This window comes from Crinia signifera, chromosome 2 (genome assembly GCF_055691185.1).
Source record: "Crinia signifera chromosome 2, ASM5569118v1, whole genome shotgun sequence".
Classification (NCBI taxonomy): domain Eukaryota; kingdom Metazoa; phylum Chordata; class Amphibia; order Anura; family Myobatrachidae; genus Crinia; species Crinia signifera.
The window spans coordinates 130,118,306-130,141,104 of record NC_139218.1 but is presented as its reverse complement, the minus strand read 5'-3'; the positions used below and the strand labels follow the sequence as shown (position 1 = coordinate 130,141,104).

Sequence of the window (22,799 nt, the reverse complement as noted above, 5' to 3'; positions counted from 1 at the left end):
ACTGTCCAGGGGCTGTACTGTGGCCCGTGCCCTGTTGTGATTTATTTAGCCCTAAGCCCTGTGTTGTGATTTATTTAGCCCTGAACCCTGTGTTTTTTGCGATTTAACTAACTCAGTGCTCACACGCAGGGGCTGCAGTGCTGCTGAGTAGTACACTGTGTACAGGGGCTGCAGTAATACAAGGGGCTGTGTCCAGTGTGACGGCCTATATCTTATCCATTGTCCAGTGTCACGAGTCACTCACGACATATATCCTGTGTCCTGTCCTGTGTGACGACAGACGACATATCCTGTGTCCAGTGTGACGACATACATCCTGTGTCCAGTGTGACAGGGGCTGTGTCCAGTGTACAGGAGCTGTGTCCAGAGGCTGTGTCCATTGTCCAGGGCCTGTGTCCAGGGTGACAGGCTGTGTCCAGTGTCCAGGGGCAGTGCCCAGGGGCTGTGTCCAGGGGCAGTGTCCAGTGTCCAAGGGGCTGTGTCCAGTGTGACAGGCTGTGTCCAGTGTAAAGTAAGGAAAATAAATAAAAGTAATAAATAAAATAAAAACACATTTTTGGAGGATGATGGAGGAGGAAATAGTGGGAGATCAGCAACCTGATAGAAGTGCTGAAGCTGCTACCACCAGTCATGACAAGGCCGATACCTCTTTGTATTTTTTGCTCTTTGGAGCATTTCTCTGTTTTTGGGATAGGTTATTAAACTGCCACCCTGTCTGCCCCTGCAGTGCCGCTCTGCTTCCAAGATGTGCCACTTTGGAAGTGTAAGGTCCACATGTACAGTATGTGATGCCCACTGCTGTCGCTTAGCTCAGTCATCCAGCTACCTCGGTATACCCTTTTGGCCCAACTACATTAAATGAAAACAATTTTGTAAGCTGTGAAGTGATCAAAATTGACTAGAAATGAGTGGAAACTAATGTTATTGAGGTCAATAATACTTTAGGGGCAAAAACAGGCCCAAATTCTGTTATTTTAGCCATTTTTAGCATTTTTTTATAAAAATCCAGATCCAAAACCAAAACCCACAAGGGTGGTTTTGCCAAAACCAATCCAGATCCAAAACACGAAGGGAGATCCAGATCCAAAACCAAAACCCGAAAAAGTGGCCGCCGCACATCTCTAGAAATTACCAGAGTCAATGATATATAAAACTTATTGTAAAGTTCGTAGTGGATGGATAATGAGGTTGAAAACTGAAGATGACTTTAAGGGTAGATTTGAAGAATAAACGTAAACTTGAATAGTTGATTTGAAGGATTTACTTGAAGAGGGGGGGCTAACCTTGTCCGGACCGTAGAGGCGGCAGCAGGGTTCTGCAGGTGGATGGTCTTCACAGCAGGCGAGCAGGAGTGGATTCAGTCTGGAGATAGCTGACAGGCAGCAGCGCTTTCAGCAGGAGTGGGAGTCAGATGCCTAGGGAAAGGACATCATTGTACTGACTGACTGTTTGGCCCAGCTGGTCAGTATTTAAAAGGAGAGCTGCACTGTAATTGGCTGAAGGTAATTGGCAGTGCAGCCTTGTTGGAGAAACCAACAAGATGGCCGCCGCCAGGGAAGGCGACAGGTTTCAGAACCAGGAAGTGTGTGCAGTACACTCCAGGCAGCGTGTCCAGCAAGGCCCAGGCAGAGTTCACAGCATCATGGCGCCTCAGTGTGGGAGGCATGGGTGGCAGACATGGTGGTTGTGACATATGGTTGCTTATAATGACAATTATAGCTGAGATACTAGAACAATAGAAACAGTCGCTGGCTGCAACACACCCCATAGTGCACCATGTAAAAGCCAACACAGTTTACCCAGAGTGAGTGGATTTCTGCATGTGAATCCCAATTTTTTGACAAAGGGAAAAGGCTATTTAATTGAATAGCCTTGCCCTGCACCACAGGGATTTAAACGACAATTAGTCGTACCATAGCTAATTTAAATATCCCTTTTAATGCTGGTCTTTTTGAGAAAAAAAATTCAACCATATTATTTTTTGGTCATCAGTATTTCTTTTTGTAACAATAAAAATAAGGGATACAGAAAAAGGGGTAAAGGAAAAAAACAAGTGTGGAGATTAAAGTGGTTCAAAAGGGATATAACAAATAAAGACTTCTTATTGTTAAAAGTCAACTGGCAAATCAAGCACTATAACATTATTGTCATTGTATCCAGATCCCAAAAATGAGAGAATGAGAAAAACAATGAGACCGCCCAAGATTGTTGATCCTATGAAGCCAATTGATAGACCATAGAGCAAGTAGCGGGGCCCTGCCAAAAGACTGCCGCTATATGGCGGAAGCTGCCTTAGTCCAACATTTGTGTTTCGGTTTTTGTTCTTTCTCCTGGTCACTGCAAAAAAATATAAAGTTGTTGGAGTATTATACACTGAGAGACAAGTACATTAGTCAAAGTAAAAAAATCAGTACATACATATAAAACAGTATTTGAAGTGAAACACCAAACTTTTGGCAAAGCACAGTATCTTGTTAGTATATCCCCACAAAATAAGCAATGTACACTGTATATTGATTGGAATACTAGAATAATGATAATTTATCCCAGTAGATAGCATATATGAAGTATCCACTGCTTTATAGTAAAACGATCTATATAAAAACTCACAATGGCATGTTTTAATATACAATATATTTGTACATATATACATATTTGTACATATAGTAGTGTTACCATTTGAGAAGAGAGAGCTGCTGTCTGTCTTCTTGCATACTGGGATTGAGGTCTATGTAAACCTGGAGAAGTTCAGTTGGATGACTGGGGTGGGAGAAATAATGTTTAGGTGTACGATGTGTGGCTAAATGTGTGAGGACACAATGAGTGGCATAATGTGTAAGGGAATCGTGTATAAAGCACATTACTGTGTGGCAATATGTGTATAAGGGGTACTACTGTGTGGCATTGTACATCTAAGGGGCACTACTGTGTGGCATTGTACATCTAAGAGGCACTACTGTGTGGCATTTGGAATTTACAGGGGAGTTTTATGAGAGGAGAAGGCCCGTGTGCAACTTTCTTTGTCTGGGCTCCCTTCTCTCTGCAGGCAGCAGTGCAGCGCTGCAGAGCCTGAACACTAGAGGACTCTAATGCGCATGTGCAGATCTTCAGGAAAATTATGCAGCAGACATGTTTCTAGTGATTTTCACAGTGCTACTGCTGTTGTCACAGGACTGTGGAGGGTAAGTATTAAAAAAATGTGAAAAAATATGTGCAGCATGTGCTTTGTGAGCCCCCCTGGTGTTATGTGCACCACACACTGCATCCATTATAAATATGTCACTGTGTGTGTGTGTGTGTGTGTGTGTGTGTGTGTAAGAACATTATGTGTATAAGGGGCACTGTTGTGTGGCTTAAAGGTTACTACAGTGTGATGTAATGTGAATTAGGGGCTCTACTGTGAGATCATGTAACATGAAAAACAGGGCATTAATGTGCTGTGTAATGTTTAACGTGAATAACGGGTCATACCGTGTGGTGCAATGTGAGTAAGATTGAATCATTTGAATTCGGGGTACTATTCTGTAGTCATTCCCTTTCACCGCAAAACTAAATTTGGCACAAGCTAACCTATTCAAAGTATGGGGGAGGGGTGCCAATGTTCTTTCTGGCACAGGGCAGCAAAATATCTAGTTATGTCCATGACATATTTTAAATATAATTAAATGATGATTTTAAATCCTGATCCACAATAAAACAAGTAGCGTAACTATAAACCTTGTTAAAAAATTTTTTTTTATTATGATCTGAAAGTAAAACATTAAAAATTTGTACACACATTACAATATATCCAGTTTTCTTCAGCAACCAGAGATGGTCGCTGATGAACAGGACACTCTGCCGGGGAGGTGCAGAGGGAAAAACTCTGGGTTCCCGACCAGCGACCATTAGGGGGCTGAACACGGGAGCGCGCACCTGGCGATTTATTGCTGCAGCACAAACAAATCACTGGCAATATGGTTGCTCAGCGACCATATTGCCAGAGATATTGCACCATGTGTACACAGCTTAAGAGTTGCAATCTGAAAACAAATAGTTTGGAGTAAAGCAACAAAAGGGGATTTTTGGTTCTTACCTGTAAAATCCTTTTTTCAGAGGCCAAGGTGGATGCTGGGGTGTGGGTATTCCGGGCTGGAGGTCCGGGCACCAAGGAGTAGAAACTTCTTGTGGCTAGTGCAGCCCCAGGCTCCGCCCCCCTAATACCCCTTCCTGTCCTCAGAGACCAGTTTTTAACTTTAACAAGCCGAGGAACAGGTATAGGAGAGGGGAACCATTCAACTTTTTGAACATTCAATCAACAGAACACACTAAAATGTGAACTATAACTAAGTAACTGCAAGATTTGGAGCGGTAGGGCGGGCGCCCAGCATCCACCTTGGCCTCTGAAAAAAGGATTTTACAGGTAAGAACCAAAAATCCCCTTTTTTCTTACGGCCAGTGGTGGATGCTGGGGTGTGGGACGTCCTAAAGCTGTGTCCCTAAGGGTGGGACCGCTCCCGAGCTGCACTGAGGGCACCCCTGCCAAAGGCCGCATCGGCCGAGGCGAAGGTGTCGAATCGATAGAATTTGATGAACGTGTGAGCCGAAGACCACGTGGCTGCCCTGCAGATGCTCTCCGCCGAGACCCCTGCCCTCAGGGCCCACGATGCCCCCACAGACCTGGTGGAATGCGCCCTTATCGAATGCGGTACTGGTCGCCCCGCCAACAAGTACGCTTGCCTTATGGTAGACCTTAGCCACCTAGCCAATGTGCATTTTGAAGCAGGCCAACCCAGCTTCCGGGCATCAAAGAGAACAAAGAGAGAATCAGACTTTCTTATCTGTTCTGTTCTGGTCACATAAATTTTTAGGGCTCGAACAACGTCCAAGGAAACCTCGTTATCCTGCGAATCTGTGGTTGTACTATAAACTGGCACTACTATTTCCTGATTTATATGAAATCGGGATACAACCTTTGGGAGGTAGTCCAGTCTAGTTCTGAGAACTGCTCTATCTTCATGAAAGATGAGCAGTGGGGCCTTACAGGAGAGGGCCCCTAAATCTGATACTCTGCGCGCCGAGGCAATGGCTAGCAAGAAAATAGTCTTCAGAGTAAGCCATGAAAGAGAAACTGATTCCAAGGGTTCGAATGGGGCCTTCATCAAACTTTTTAGCACCAAAGTAAGATCCCATGGGTTTGCTGGTGGACGTATGGGAGGTTGTAGGTGAAGAGCTCCCTGCAGAAATGTATGGATTGTAGATGAAGTAGCGATCTTCCTCTGGAAAAGGACAGAGAGAGCCGACACTTGAACCTTCAAGGATGAATGGCTCAACCCCATGTCCAGGCCTGATTGTAAAAATCCTAGGACCCTATCCAACCTGTATAGCCTTGGGTTGAACCTCCTGGGTTCACACCAAAGGAAATACCTTTGCCAGACTCTGTGGTACACCCTAGCTGACGATGGCTTTCTTGCCGCCAGCAGCGTCTTAATGACTGTAGGAGGAAAACCTCTCCTGCTCAGGATCGACTCTTCAATAGCCACCCCGTCAAAGCCAGTCTGGCTAAGTCGGGGTGTAGGCACGGTCCTTGTGACAGGAGGTCTGGTCGGAGGGGCAAGGGAAACGGTGGTGCCTTGGCCATCTGTAGTAGGTCTGGGTACCATGATCGTCTCGGCCAATTCGGGGCCACTAGGATCATGGTCACCCTCTCTCTCTTGAGGCGTCGAAGTAGCCGGGAGATTAGAGGAATTGGCGGAAATGCGAACACCCTTTGAAACGGTCAGGGTGCTGATAGTGCGTCTACCAGACATGCCTGTGGGTCCCTTGTTCTGGCTCCGTACAGGGGGAGTTTTTTGTTGTGTTTTGAGGCCATAAGGTCGACCTGTGGCATTCCCCACTGGCTTGTCAGGATTGAGAACACTTCTGGATGGAGGGACCATTCCCCTGAGTGGATCGTCTGCCGACTCAGGAAGTCCGCCTCCCAGTTCAACACTCCTGGAATGTATACTGCCGACAAGGTGAGTAGGAATTTCTCTGCCCACAGCAGGATCTGGGTCACTTCCCGCATGGCTGCTCGGCTCCGGGTCCCCCCTTGATGGTTCACGTACGCGACTGCCGTCGCGTTGTCTGATTGTATTCTGACAGGTCTTCCGTGAAGAAGGGTTCCTGACTGTTCGAACGTCCGGGAGATGGCCCTTAGTTCCAGCACATTTATTGGTAACTTTGTTTCCTTTTGTGACCACCGGCCCTGGAATGACTGGTCTAGGGTCACAGCTCCCCAGCCTATCAGGCTGGCATCTGTTGTCACAATGATGTAATTGTGGCTTGCGAAGGACTTTCCTTTCCTCAGATTGTCCGACAGCAGCCACCACTGTAGGGACTGTCTGACCATGTTTGATATGGTGAGGAACTGTCTTTTCAAATCCGTGTGTGATCGGTTCCAGCGAGACAACAGGGCCAGCTGGAGTGTTCGGGAGTGGAACTGCCCAAATTCCAGCATCGGAAACGTGGATACCAGTTTTCCCATTAGTGTCATGCAGAGATGCACTGACACTCTGCCTTGAGACAGAAACGCCTGGATTTGTGAGTGAATGTCCTGTATTTTCTTCTTGGGAAGAAAAACTCTCTGGGCATCTGTATCTATTAGTGCTCCCAGATGTATCATGGTGGATGAGGGAGTCAAGCTGGATTTCTTCCAGTTGATTATCCACCCGTGGGATTGGAGCATGTCCAGAGCAATCTGTAGGTGGTTCTGGATTTCCTCCTGTGATTGTGCTACTATTAGTAAGTCGTCCAGGTAAGGGAGAATTCGAATGCCTTCGAGGTGCAGGCGAGCCGCCATTACCGCCATGACTTTCGTAAACACCCGGGGGGCTGTTGAGAGCCCGAACGGGAGAGCACGAAACTGAAAGTGGCGATCCAATATCGCAAATCTGAGAAATCTCTGATGCTCCTGCTTGATTGGAATATGCAAATATGCATCTTGTATGTCCAGTGAGGTCATCAGATCTCCTGGTTCTAGGGTGCTTAGAATGGAGCTCAAGGACTCCATCCTGAATTTTGGTACCCGCAGGAACGCATTGAGTCTCTTGAGATTCAATATCGGACGGAAGGACCCATCTGGTTTGCTGACCAGGAACAGATTCGAATAGAAACCTGTCCCCCTTTGGGAATGTGGAACAGGTATGATCACCTTCTGTTCCAACAGAGTTGAGACTGCAGTCTCGAGGGCTACTGCCTTCAGCGGGTCTTGTGGGAGGCCCGTTGTAAAGAATTGTGTTGGGGGTCTGGAGCAAAAAGTTAGAGCATACCCTCGCGATATTAGATCCAACACCCAGGAGTCCGATGTGGAACCTGACCAGGTCTCCGCAAACTCCAGAAGACGGCCCCCCACCCATGGCCCTTTCTTGGTGTGCCCGGCGTCAGGCCGCTGGCTTTTCAGTCTGTTTTGGGGCCTGGCGACGAGCTGCCCAACCCTGTTTGGGCTTGGACTTCTGCGTCTTTTGTGAGGGCTGTTGTGACCTAGTTGGCCAAGATCCTGTATAATGTGATCTGCCCCTGGAGGGACGAAAAAACCGAAAGGCCTGTTGCCTTGGTTTGGAGGTTCCTGTGGGCAAAAAAGCAGACTTTGAGGCTGCAATGGAAGTGACAATCTTGTCCAATTCCGCTCCAAAGAGAATGCCCCCTGTAAAAGGTAGGGCTTCCAAAGCTTTCTTGGAATCGTTATCGGCTTTCCAAGATCTGAGCCAGAGGGCTCTGCGTGCGGCCACAGATACTGCAGAAATTTTTGATGCAAATATTCCCGCATCCAACACACCCTCACTTAGGTAGGAACTAGCCTCTCTAATATTGTCCACAAAAGACAACAACTCAGATCTTTTAGTTCCCGACTGAAGGCCCTCCAGGAGTGCATCTGCCCAGTGCGCTATAGCTCTGGCTGTCCAGGCTGCCGAATAGCTAGGTCTAACTGCTGCCCCTGCATTAACGTATATGGACTTGAGAAACTGATCCAGCTTTTTATCAACTGGATCTTTCAAGGATGTTACATCAGGTATGGGCAGGGCCGTTGCCTTAATTAACCTGGTGACATGAGCGTCCACCTGAGGGGGATCATCCCATTTCTTGTGGCTATCTGGGAGGGGATAAAAAGATGAAATCCGCTTAGACACAAGAAATTTCCTGTTTGGATGCTTCCAGGCTTCTTCAAACAGATCATCCAACTGCTTTGATTGAGGGAAAAAAGCACTATCTTTCTTTTTGCGTTTGAACATTGGTTCAGTATGTACGCCCTCTGCAGTGGCCTGAGTATCCGGCTCCTTAATATTGAAAGTGAGCCGTATCAATTTAATCAAGTTATCTACTCTGGCTTGAGACATGTGATCCTCAGTATCAGTGTCCACATCATCCACTATATCAATAGCATCCCCGTCCTGATCGTCTCCAGTTGTATTACCCTCATCATCATCTGTGTCCTGTAAAGGAGGCTGAGTTGCCTCACGCCTGGACGGTCTATTTGTACTAGACCCTGTCAGAACATTTTGTAGTGAGGATGAAACCTGCACCAAACCCTGGACTGACTGAGATAGGCCTGCTACCCAAGCAGGTTCTGCTGGGGCTGGACTTGGGGAGCCGCTGCGGCAGCGGGGTTACGTGACGCTGCCAGCTGGGAAGCTAATTCCCTCATCGCAGAGGACAGGTCTGCCGCCCAGTCCGGTCTGCAGGGAACATCCGCATTGGGTTGCGAACTAGGCCCCGGCTGAGAGCAACGGTCACAGAGGCCTGTGTGGTTCTGCTCTGCACTAGCAAAATTTTCTTTGCACACTGTGCAAGTATATGCGTGCAACACTGGAGCGGGACCAGGCCTACGGGATTTCCCCTTTTCTGCCATGATATGTGTATGTATCCCAGTAAATTTGTTACCTGAGTTAACCAAATACACCAGTAATATTGTATGTGGGAATTGTCAGTCACTAAATAAAAAAATCAGTGAACTAATACTGCGCTCTCTGTCAGATCTACAGAGAGAGATGTGGTATATGAATACTCACATCAACATAACAAACTGTGGAAAATAACAAAGACAGAAAAATTACACTGCAGTATTCAATCCCTCACACAACACATACACACAGGATTCGGCACTTTGTTTCCTACACCTTCACCATATAAGTGAGGTGAGGATAATACAACCTGTCACTGATAACAGTGGAGGCAAAGGGGGGCGATTTCTTAAGCTCCTCTCCGTTTAGCAGGCAGGCAGCAAGTGAGCTAAAATGGCCCCCGCTGTGACACAGGGGGGAGGAGAGGAGCGCTCGCGGCGGGAACCCAGGACAGGCCATTGCCGCGAGCATGGGGGCGGAGTTATCTTGTACTCCGTCCCCTCCTGGAACCACCAGCGTAACTCCCTTTTCGCAGAGAGAGATGCTTACGCAGAAACCCCTGGTGGTCTAGCGGTTTCTCAGCATGAGCTGAGTACTGCTGCCAGGCCTCCGGCGGCGCCCCCTCCGCCGGCAGTGTGAGCCGCGATATCTGGCTCCCCTTCAAAGGGAAGCCGCTTACCTGTGCTTCTCCCGGCTGCAGCTCCCTCCAAGTGCCTGAGGTGTCTGGTGCGAGCGGCCGACAGGTCCGTCCACCAGACGCCGGGAGAGGTCTCTGCCGTCAGCCGCAGCAGCGCTGCGAGTCTGACGGCTGTGTTAAAAAAAAAAAAAAAAATAGAAGTAAAATAGGGCTAAAAATGCCCTCTCCTTAGCGTGGTGCCTGTTCCTCAGAGCACCAAGGAAAAAAACTGGTCTCTGAGGACAGGAAGGGGTATTAGGGGGGCGGAGCCTGGGGCTGCACTAGCCACAAGAAGTTTCTACTCCTTGGTGCCCGGACCTCCAGCCCGGAATACCCACACCCCAGCATCCACCACTGGCCGTAAGAAAAATATATATTCAAAAAATGTATCAAGCATGTCACCTAAAATCTTTCTATACTTAAATAGTGATAACCAAGGACAAATAGATTTTCTACTGGCTCAGCAATATAATGCACACATGCTACTTTTATACTTATTTAGGGAATACAATGTCGTTTTCAGAACATACAATCTCTTCGTATACGCATGTTTTCTTCATACTTTTCTTCTCCAGTCAAACGTACAGATGGTTTTAGTTTCTCAAAGTAGTTATTAAGATCCACCATACTCTTCTTCAGTTCCCACATTTTGTCTTGATTCAGATTTATGCCAAGCGCTGTGAAGTAAATGTAAGCCACTTGTTAGGAAACATGGCAGCGTATGGGTTCCTATGTATAATTAGAGTAGCTTATTACTATGTAAACTCTTTTCTACAGCAAGGCTATTTTAGGTGCTTAATAATACCCCTTTTACACCACAATCCCTGGTCAGACCATGGTCTTCGAACACGGGAGTATCCAGGTTCATACCCCATTTACACAGCACTTTGACCCGGGTCCTCGCTGTTTACACTGAACCTGGGTCAACCCTGCTTTTCCCTATGGAAGCCAAGGGTTGCCAGGGATTCCATGCACATTGCCAGGGAAGATTACATGGTTGTTGCCAAGGGGATTACATGGTCGTTGCCCAGGAGGAGTTCATTGTTCAGCCAAGACTGTGAGGCAGATGGCCGGGCAGCATGCAGTCACAGGGGGCTCCCCCCTCTCACACATCGACAGTGGTTAACAGGCAGCTCCATACACAGCAATTGTAGTCCCTGGCACCAGCTCCAGATCCCTGGGGGAACCCATGACAGCATTCGTGATGATCAGCAGGCAAAGCTGCAGTGCATATTTTGTGTACCTGATCCCCCTGAATATACCTGTAAGCTTGCAGCAGGGCCCTCATACCTCCAAGTCTGTCTGTTGTTACCCAATTTGTTTTATCACTGTCTACTATTGTAAAGCGCAACAGAATCTGCTGCACTATATAAGAAACTGTAAGCTGCACTATATAAGAAACTGTAATTAAATAAATATACCTGACAGGAGTGTCTTTCACACACACACACACACACACACACACACACACACACACACACACACACACACACACACACACACACACACACACACACATAAATTTACTGCTGAAGAAAACAGGATCCCAACAGGCTTGAGGAAGTAGATACTGACTCTGAGGGTGAGTATTTAATGCCTAGGCTTAATTAGGCTAATTAGTCATGGGGGGAGGGGGGTGTTGCGAGTGGTGGCAAAATAAGTCCTGCTGATTTTTCCTAAAAATAAAGATTTTGGGACAAATCAGACTTGATGTTGAGATGCAAGAAAGTTTATAATTTTCTGTCCCTCAATTGAATAGGAAAAACCCCACAGAGTTTTTAAAAAATGAGCACAGGACTGAACATGCCTCTAATACCGCTTTCAGACAGCGGTGGCTGAAAAAACCCAGCAATTAAAATTTAGACGCAGAGATTTCCTCTATTACACGGGTTTTCTCCTGTGTGAAAGGGTCGATATGCATCTTAAACTCCGGGTCTCCGACCCCGGTCTTTTGCAGGGTCCGAGATTTGGAGTTTAAGATCCAGGTCGACCCTTTCACACAGAAAAATGACCCGCATTTTCAATGAAATTCCCGGGTGGAACTGCTTCATCAGGGTATTTCATTTTCTGTGGAAAAGGAGTATTAGAGTTTCCTAAGCATCAGTTTTGACTTTCATTTAAAACCTACAATGTTTTTAATGCCATCCAGTATACTGTCACAAACTAGATGAGAATCTGCCACAAATCAGTAATAGATTTCAAGCACCATATTCACTGATAATATTACTCTGAGTATAGCGGGTAAAAAAAAAATCCCAGTTCAGTGACACAACTCCTGGATTAAAAACCCAGAGCTATCTAATTGGATGTGTGGTAAACTAAGGACTATCTTTTTCAGCTCATAGCTCCTACCTGATGGTGCAAGCAGAAATGACTTAACTAGTTCCCCAGGCTAGTAGCATTGTTATCATGTCTAGCGTGGACAAAGTGCCGTGCAATTATTTAATTGTCACAATTCTATAAAATGAAGAGCATCTAGGAGCAACAACACCAAGACAGACAGCTGACATCCACTGACATCAGTTGCCCGCCCCCCGCAACTAGGGTGACCAACTCATCCCTTTAATCCGGGACACATATTAATTACACAGGTTCTGTAGCAGTTTAAAACCAGGTGAAATGGAGTCTTGGGTGTGGCAGTTTAAAACCAGATGAAAGCCAGCCACAGAACCTGTGTAATTAATATGTGTCCCGGATTAAAGGGATGAGTTGGTCACTCTACCCGCAACCGTGTCATCAGGGAATCACTATGGGAACGTCCAGCGTTCCCATCGGAACTCCCATGAAACGCTGGCCGTTCCCATAGGCATATTCCCCAGCCCACGCCCACACAGCAGCAGCAAATGCTCATAAAAACCTATGCACGTCTGCAGTCGCGAACAGTCGGGGGACTGATTGAATTAGAATAACCCCCTAAGCTTGCAAAGTGATAAAATGAAGAGTGATAAACAACCAACCAATCAGCCACGACCTGCCATGTCACAGACTGTGTTTGAAAATGTCAGGCAGCAGATGATTGGTTGGTTGTTTATCATTCTCCATTTTATCACTTTGAAACTTGGCCCATATTTACATAAATAAATACAAACTTACATTTGATCATTACTTCCTATGATGTGAAATAATAATAATAAAAAAAACAGTGTATTAAAAAAAAAGTGATTCTGAACTGCCAAAGACAAATGGAGCCGTGTCATCTATTAGCTGGAATTAAGAGATTATCTATTACGTTATGTAGCTCTGCATGAAGAATACAGATAAAAGGATATAGGGGTTATTCCGGTTGATTCGCTCGGATGCGAATTTGCATCTTTGTGAGTCAACCAGATCCTGCCTTGCGAATGGTGTACGTTCGCACGGCATTCCAATGGATGTTTCACATAAACATCTATTTGAATGATGTAGAACGTGCACGCGGATCTAAGGTTGCTCAGAGCACATTCTGAGGGAAGTGAGTGGGCAGCTGACATCCGGTGATGTCAGCTGCCTACCCCCTGCACCCACGTCATTGGCCCATTAGCATGAGAACGCCCAGTGTTATCATGGGAACTGTTCCCATATGCTAATAGCCTGCCCCACTGCCCCCTGCTCGCAAGGATGGTTGCGTGCACCCAGCAAACAGTTTCTTCGCAGTGGGCATATGTACCCTGCGTCTGCACATGCGCAGAAGTGACCCTGCGCATGTGCAGATGCAAAACATCAGACCCCTTGCGAACGAAGGAGTCCGTACGAACGGACCTGAATAAGGTCCATAGACAAGAACAGTTTTGTTGTACAGCTGTAATCTACATATATACATATATTACCTTCAGCAATATCAGAGCGTCCCAACATAAATAGAATGACAAAAACGCGATCCCAGTAAGCGCCATCTTTATTTGTTTCCACCAGGTTTTTCAGGCTGTTTTTGCACTGCTCCTTTGTCTCTGTATGTAACACATACAGACATAGATACATAAGGAGTACATATAATTAGCAATACACATCATGGTAGAATCACTTGTGTCAACTAAACTGTCAATATAGCATACAGGTGGAGCTGGTCCCAGCTTTGCAGGGGATGGCGGAAGAATCGCCAGCCGCCATCCCCCGCCAGCCACCATCTGATCTGCAAAAGGGGACGCGCACGCACGAGATGCTCGTGCGTCCCCTTCCGACGGCGCTTCCCCCGGGTCCCCTCCGCCTCCCCGCTCTCCCACCTAACCCTGTCCGTCTCTTTGAAGCGGAGACGGACAGGGTTCCCGTCGCCCCGCCGCCCGGAAACTGAGACTCACACGCACGCGAGTCTCAGTCAGATGGAGCGCCTACCCGCTGGCGGATCGCCAGCGGAGACAATCTGGCGATTTGCCAGCAAGAGGGAGGCTGGCTCCATCTGTTTATGGGCCATTCTTATTAATAAAAATAATAATTTTATATATAGCGCTCTTTCTCCAATAGGGCTCTAGGCGCTTAACAGATAGAATGAATGTAATACAGTACAGAAACAATGAAGTACAGAAAAGCTTTTCCTAAACAATACTAAAGGGAATGAAGAAATGCTTTAGTAAACAGGAAAGGGTACTTTATAATGGCATGCGTTGCGATGCGATGTGACGCGATTTCAATGTTAAATGTCCACCAAGACCCGATTTTTAATTGTATCCACACCCTGATGGGTAATGACAATGTTAAATCCCCCCCATTGTTAACACCACCCCACTATCAACGCCAACCCGAAGCGTGGCGAGCACAGCATGCCCGCGAGGGGCGGCGGTACGCGCCCTCCGACCTTTTCATACCCCCATTATCCACGTGGGCGTGGAGTTGATTTTATATAGCGTGGCGAGCGCAGCGAGCCACAGAGCCCGAAGCATGGCGAGCGCAGCCACATTACTTCACAAGCAGAGCCGGTCCTAGCCTAAATGACGCCCTAGGCAAGATTTTAGCTGGTGCCCCCTAGCACCGCCACTAGTTCCGCCTCTGACCCTGCTCCCCTTTCCCAGCACCATCAACCCTCATCATAGCAGTCATCATTTTGGTGCTCCTACCCGCAATATTTTAAATATAAACAGTGCACACATTCAGTGTGCAGCCCAAACAGGGGTGTGTTCTTGCTGGGAAGGGGCATGGCCACACAATAGTACCCCCAATTCAAATTATGCCACACAGTAGTGCAACTTTATTCACATTATATCATGTGATGGTGTCCCTTATTTACGTTACATCACACAGTAATACCACTTTACCTTATATACATTACACCTCACATTATTCACATTATACCCTTAGAAAAAAGAAAATATTGTATTTTAAGCACCTCCATGGCCACACTGCAACCCAGCACAAAGCAGTGTGTGCTGGGCAGAGGAGAAGATTTGTAGCTGCTGCTGTCACTTAAGTGGAGGGGGCCCAGGGCCCCCACTGGGCCCTTCCATTAGACTTTGGCCTGGGTCATTTGTACCCCCTACCCCTTTCTCTCGGTACCCCTGATAATACCACACAATAATGTCCCTTACACATGACACACAGTATTAATGTCCTTATAACCATAATGCCCCTTACACATTATGCCAAAATTTATTAATGCCCTTCATACACATAATGACACACATAATGCCCCTTACACATATGTTGCACATTATTAATGTCCTTATGCACATGACACACATAATGCCCATTACACATATGTTGCACATTATTAATGCCCTTATACACATGGCACACATAATGCCTGTTACACATATGTCGCACATTATTAATGCATTTATACATGACACACATAGTGCCCCTTACACATATGTTGCACATTATTAATGCCCTTACACACATGACACACATAATGCCTGTTACACATGTCGCACAGTATTAATGCATTTGTACATGACACACATAATGCCCCTTACACATGTGCCGAACACTATTGCACAACCAACCCACCCGCAGACAGCACTCGCACAGCTGCTAACACTGTGACCTCTGCCTCTGCTTGGATACAGATGTTTCCTCAAACATCTTGACTCAATAAGCCATGCAGCTCCTGGCCAGTTCTGCTAACATTGGGTGCCTTTTTTGCAGAAAATTTGTCTTATTTGCATTGTTATGACCAGCACACACAAGGAGCTTCCAATGATTAAAATGATATGTGGCATGCCTATATTCTGTGTGCGACTGTGGCTGTACCTGCATACGGAATGCTATGTTACAGTGATTTCCATGCAGATACAGCCTCACTCACACACAGAATATAGGCATGCTGCATATCATTTTAATCAGCAGAAGCTACTGATGCCCCTAGGCATTCCAAATGCCCTAGGCACTTGCCTAATTTGCCTATGCCTAAGGCCGGCTCTGTTCATAAGTATTATGCGTCCGCTCGCCTCGCTGCGCTCGCCACACTATATAAAATCAACTCCACGCCGACGTGGATAGTGGGGTATGAAAAGGTCGGAGGACGCATACCGCCGCCCCTCGCGGGCTCGCTGCGCTCGCCACGCTTCAGGTTGGCGTTGATAGTGGGATGGCGTTAACAATGGGGGGGGGGGGGGCATTTGAACATAGTCATTACCCATCAGGGTGGGTGTACAATGTAAAATCGGGTCTGGGGGGCATTTAACATAGAATATCAGGCATCTGGGTGCCTGTACAATTAAAAATCGGGTATAATCGCGTCTCATCGCATCGCATGTGATCATATGGCATGGCATGCGATGCAACCCGATTTTGTGGTTGTACAATGCCCTGCGATGGAAATCGGGGGGCACCGTGATAATAAACAAGTACCCAGGAAAGTCTTGAGTCTGTTTTTGAAGCTTTCTAAAGTGGGGGGACTCTGGAACTGTGTGGGGAAGTGAATTCCATAAATTCGGAGCCACATGAATCAAAGCTTGACCCCCAGGTGAAATACGGGAGATCCTATGTACTGCTAAAAGTCCTTCATCTACAGATTGCAGTAATCGGGTGGGAGAGTGTGGAATCAGAAACTGGTTCAGGTACCCAGGGGTTTGGTCATGTAGGGCTTTAAAACTCAGTGGGCAAGTATCACCAAACACAAAATGCTGTAAAAACCCTGTGTTCAGGGTTTTTACAGCATTTTCATATGCAGCAAAGCCCCACCGCCGGGGCTTCACTGACGGGGGTTACGCCAGTTCTAGATGGCATAACCCCATGGAAGCCTATGGGCTTCCCTTCGCATCCCCCGCCACCCCACGCACCCCCTGCTGATCCGCGCCGCATCCCCCTCACCTGTGTCTGGGCAGCCTTCTCCTCCTCGTGCCTGCACCACTTCTGGGTGCAGGGAGGAGGAAGAGGAGCCCTCTCACAGCCGGCTGACGGTTCAGGGAGGGACCCACAGCACATCGCCGGCCATTGCCTTTGCATTAATAATCGCATATGTTACTGCATATGCGATTATTAACAATGCGAGTGCCGGCGATGTGCTGCGGGAGTTATTAGAGAATCCTGCCCAGTAAGTTAATCTTGAAAATGATTTGCCAGTTTATGGGCAGCCAGTGAAAGAAGTAGAGAATGGAAGTTATGTGGCTAGAATGGGGCTGGTTAATTAACAGCCTGGCAGCTGTGTTCTGAACCAGCTGTAATCGGTGCAGTTCTTTTGCTGGTAGACCAAGGTAGAGGGCATTGTAGTAATCCAAACAAGATGATACAAATGCATGTATGACTTTTGGCAGATCTTCAGAGGGGATTAAGTGTTTGATTCTGGCTATGTTCCTCAGATGAAAGAATGAGTATTTGATTGTGTTTGATATCTGATGTTTATGTGTCAAGCCACTATCCAGTACCATGCCAAGATTCCACAAATGATCAGAGTTTTGTAATTCTGTACCCCCAAGTGTCAGTCCAGTTGGGTGGCTGTGCTGCAGTCTTGTCCTTTGATGTTGAGGTCCAATCATAAGGACCTCTGTTTTATCAGGATTCAGTCTCAACCAACTGGCACTCATCCATTCCTGGAGCTCAGCTAGACAGCCATTTATGGTTGATATTGGGTTTTCAGTGCCCGGAGCAAAGTAGAGTTGTGTATCGTCTGCATAGCAGTGGTAGACAAGGCCATGGTGCTTAATTATTTCACCCAGTGGCAGCATGAACACTGCAAAAAGCATGGGAGATAATATAGAACCTTGTGGGACACCGCATTAATGCTCAGATATGCTCTGTTCACAGTTCTTTCTGTGCTTGACAAGTATGACCCATTAATGAAATGTATTGCAAATGATAAACAAGTGGTCCTTACTGTCTGTATCTATTTTTCTGTTGTAAGGTGTTAATAACATCCCAAATTTCAATGTAAAAAAGCGTACTATGTATACACGTCTGATGGCCTGCGCATGTGTCACTGGTGACTAATGTTGACAGATCCAGAAAATCTCTCTGCAAAAAGGAAATGCATTGGAGTATTCCATAGACTGCTATAGGCTAAGTTTGCATTACCTGCCACAGTTAAGTTCCAGAATGATTTGCATTCTGGAGCTGAGTAAATTTGGTTTGGCAGTCCCATAGTCTGGGGTCAGCATTGGAAGTTAAAATGGAGGCATTTTTGCAAATAATCCAATATCTCTTCTGTAGTCCATATTTCTTGGGGGAGATCGCCTTCAAATTGTATTTCAGAAATATGCCCCTTAATTCCATGCAAACCGTTTTAGTTCAGGCAAAGAAACTGGGCTTACGGTATTCTGTACATCTGTGACCTCAATCCCTTGTCCTTCCAGCACTGCTGTTTAGCCAACTGGATTTGTCGATTGGAGGGCAGCGATGATTGCTACAGTATCTGCTGAGGGGATCGGGGTTATTTAGCATTTTAAAAAGTGCTGATCTACCGCAATCTCCGCCAGTATTGGGGAATTTGGATTTTTACGCATGTTTAATGATCAGGGAATTTCCCCAACATACAGTTGGAGCCTCTGTCAACTTTGTTCCTTAGGTCGTGGCTCAGCATGGCTAGCCATGTCTATCCTATTGTTCTCAGCAGAAAAACAATACATAGAACAATACAGTAGGGCAGGCATTCCCAACCACGGTCATCAAGGCACACCAACAGTGCAGGTTTTAGTGATATCCAGGCTTCAGCACAGATGGATTAATCAGAATCACTCAGGTACTAATTAAGTCACCTGTGCTCAAGCCTGGATATCACTAAAACCTGCACTGTTGGTGTGCCTTGAGGACCGTGGTTGGGAATGTCTGCAGTAGGGGATTAGCATAGTAATCCTATTACTCCCTTAATCCAATTAACAGGCTAAATTAGGAGGGCTCCACTTGTATCAAAGCTGTATGGGTCCCTTAAGCTTTTGGCTTGTAACTTGTATAGCATATTTCATCAAAAACTATTTATGGCGGGAAAAATGTATTATGCTATAAAAAACAGGCAAAAAGGATAAATGCAAATTCTCAAAAGTGTATCCTAAATTAAAAGGAAATTTTTGGTAGTAATCTGGTGCTAAATCTAATCTCTGAATATATAGAGTAATGGGTTAACCATCATAGCTACAAGTGATTAAGGGTTGAATAGAACCCTTACTTCCAAAAACTCACCCGTTAGTAAAATTTAAGTAAGAATAATATACACAATGTAATAAAAATATTGAGAAAGCAACGGTGCTTAAAGGGATGAAACGCATCACTTCAGAGCCACATATCCATACACTTCAAACTTCAGTTATCTGCCAAGTCACAAAGGGAGCGCTGCCAAACAGGCCATAAACCCTGTTTGGTATTTACCGAGCCATCCATAGCAGTGAACGGTCCTTGCCTTGGATTACTGTAATAAACCACACTGCTGAACATCTACTAACAATAACAAGGCAATGCTATACATCATATCAGCAAGAAGCTATTCGATACCCCTTAAGTGAAAGGACAATTCAATTGAGATAATTGTCCTAAGTAATCATTTAAATCAGGCATTGCCAAACTGTGGCCCTCCAGCTGTTGTAAATCTACACATCCCATCATGCCTTGCCACAGTTTTAGCATTCCATAATAACAAAACTGTGGCAATGAATGATGTGACTTCACAACAGCTGGAGGGCCATAGTTTGGACATGCCAGCGTTAAGTCATGTGAAAGCCTCCCCTCTTTGAGAGATGGCAGCAAGTTCAGCAATGCAGGGGTGCTGAGGACAAGTAGACTGCATGGAATGCTGGATTTATTAGCATTACACAGATGACCACGATGACACGATTCACTGCAAATCACCTCATCAGCCATCTACACCCCTGACTTTGCTCAGGAAATGGGCAACCATAACATTTTCATTAGCCTAATTACAATGATCTTACCAATCTCATGGCCAGTGGGCTTCTCTTGGACAGTTTCTGGAGAAGGGTTCTGAATGTGCACTTCATAGTATTCTTCAGGTTCAGTGAGTATTGTATACAATATCTGACATTGTTGCACAGATAGGTATTCAGCAATGCGCATAATCAGATCAGAGCCTATATCATCTGCCACTGAATAATTACAAATATATAAGGATTAATGTTACTCTTTTGCTACATTATAATATAATGATTTCAGTTCCAGCACATATAAATGTAATAGTAGTACTATCTACATTCCTGTTTAACTATTTTTATATAAGTTTTCATAAAAAAGAGCTAAATCCAATTATATAGTATACTGTATGTATGTGATGAAATCCAGAATTGCATAGTGTAGAATAAGATAGTAATTTTGTATGTTTATTTACCATATTGATATTTAATATATAATAATACTTACAGCAAACAGAGTATTTTACATTACAACATGCAGCACATGGTCTGGCTCCCGGAGAGTACATATGCCCTGTAATTGTCACACAGGGATGTATTTAGCATCCCGGTAGTTGGGATTCTGGTGTACACTATACCAACACTGGCATCCTGACTACCGCCAGGAGACCGGTGCCAGAATGGCGAACATAAGTATACCGTGGCATGTGGTTTAGGCCAGAGAAGGAGGGTTTAGGTTTAGGCAGGGATGGGTATGTATACTCACCTGAAACCTGTTGGGATACACTCTCTCAGAATGCCAGCACCAGTATTCTGCCCGTCTGTTATCAATATGTATCTCGTCACACATGGACCTTTTTATTTTTTTATTTCTTGTTTTCAGTTATCCCCAGACTGTGATAGTACAATTTGGGAAACGTCAAATAGAAGCATTTATTATATTGTACATGCTTAAAATGCTTTATTTATTTTGATTATTACTTTTTTATCGCTTAAATGGGCCTCATGCATAGCAAAACAGATGTCCATACTCATGTTGATGGAACAATTCCTTAATAACACCGAACTATTCAGTATTATATGCCATAGCTACAAATGACTACATTATGGGCCTGATTCTGATTAGATCAGTTCCCGGCGTGTTCGCACGGATGACCATGCGCATATTCGCTTATGCACATGTGCAGGGCTTCAGTACAGGTGCCTTCGCCGACTTGCATAGTCGGCATGGGCTCTAGGGGGTGGGGGGGTAGAGTTTACTCACAAAAATGCTGAGTGCACTCAGGAAAATGCTGGGAATCCCCATGCGAATGAAGGCGGGTACCTGCCTGCCAGGAGCGGGTGGCTGACATCACAGAACCTCAGCTGCCTGCCCAGTTCTCGAACCTGGATGCTGCAAGTCTGACTTAGGCCTGCCTGACTTAGATTCATGAGCATGGTAGAAATCATTCGATGGTCACCGACCATGGAATGATTTCAGCACCGCTAGCTACCATGCGAATGGAAGTTAATGCAAAATAACCATTTGCTGGGCGGTGGGGATATTCGCTGTGCGGCAGGCATTCGCACGTCCGGTGGGCGGTGTAAGAAGGTTCTCTAAGCAGCCATATACCGCTGCTTAGCAAGCCAACCAGAATGACCCCCTATATGACATGGCAATTCTAACAGTATTAAATAACAACTATTTTCACAAGAAATTGGATCATAAATGGCCTCCCAGGCGTGAAGGAAATATGTGTACTCTGAAAATGATTCATCTATAAACACGTTATATACATTATGTGCTAGACTTTAGTTGTATATATTGGAAATTATATTTATTGATTACCTGTGTCCATGCATCGTCCAATGAAAGTATACATTATATATAATGTCCAGAAATAGGCCATGGCTGGAAATAGCTCTTTATAAAGCACTATACCATTAGACTCCTGTGGATGCTGCAGTCACACCCTGACTGTCACACGCTCACTGTTACTGGCTGCAACTAACTGTCACTCTACCCTAAAGGCTACATCTCACATATCAGTGCCTGGTGGGGATGTAGTCAGCATCTCTAAAATTACAGTGATTATCATTTCTCTTTTTGTTCCTTTCTTTCATTGGTCAAATACTTTGGTACTTGTTTCCTAGCAGGGTGCCCACTAAGCTATTTGCTTAGTGGGCTATTCTGCGTAGTGAAATCACATCGCACATCGTATCGCATGGCTTTTTGTGCCTTGCGATGTGTGCGATGTGTGCGATGCGATCTCAGTAGTTAATTTAGTTAATTTATTCACTGCACCCTGAGTGAAATCGCATCGCAGATGAGATCAGATGAGATCAGATGAGATCGTGGGGGTATGAAAAGGTCGGAGGATGCGTTCCGCTGCGCTCGCCACGCTTCGGGGTGACGTGGAGAGTGGTGCTGTTTTAGGTGTTTGACCATATGAACTACTGAGATCTCATCTCATCTCACATCTCACGCCACAAAAAAGGGCCATGCGATGCGATTTCACTCAGGTTGCAGTGAATAAATTAACTAAATTAACTACTGAGCCTACGTAGGAAATCTGGGCGCCCTGCTAGGAAACAAGTACAAATGCTTTAGACCAGGCATGTCCAAACTCAGGCCCGGGGGCCAATTGCGGCCCCTGCTGTCATTTCAAGTGGCCCGCAGCCTCCAGCAGGAAGTGGGCAGAGCATCAGATGTGGGAAGCACAGCACAGGACACTAAAGGTGGGGCCCCGGCGAGCTTGCCTTTACCTTGCTGTCTGCTGCAGTGAGGAGGTGCTGGCTGACACAGTCAGATGTGTTTGGCGTCCTACCCCTGCTGCTGCAATTGTATATCACCCTACTCCACAATCAGGGGGAAGCTTGCTCCGGTAACATGCAGAGCAGAGGAGGGCAGCAGCGGGAGCCCAAGCATCTCCTGTCCTTGCAGTGCCTGCTTTGCCTCTCCTTCCTCTGGCTCACACAAGGGGCTGGGAAACATACAGAGCAGGGAGGGGGCAGAGTGGGGGACATACAGTGAAGGAGGGTCAGGCAGGGGGACATACAGTGAATGGGGCAGGCTGGGGGAAA

The 22,799-nt window shown here is 46.0% G+C and overlaps 1 protein-coding gene across 1 annotated transcript; it reads right to left on the bottom strand.

The window, feature by feature from the left end:
* Window positions 1-1,923: 1,923 nt before the first annotated feature.
* On the bottom strand, window positions 1,924-21,682 carry TMDD1 (transmembrane and death domain 1). Its single transcript, XM_083171064.1, has 5 exons — window positions 21,565-21,682; window positions 19,803-19,973; window positions 13,341-13,460; window positions 10,065-10,211; window positions 1,924-2,337 (listed from the first exon to the last, which is right to left on the bottom strand). Exons 1-5 carry the CDS (start codon window positions 21,623-21,625, stop codon window positions 2,108-2,110), a joined length of 729 nt encoding a protein of 242 aa, XP_083027190.1. The 5' UTR covers window positions 21,626-21,682; the 3' UTR covers window positions 1,924-2,107.
* Window positions 21,683-22,799: the final 1,117 nt, after the last annotated feature.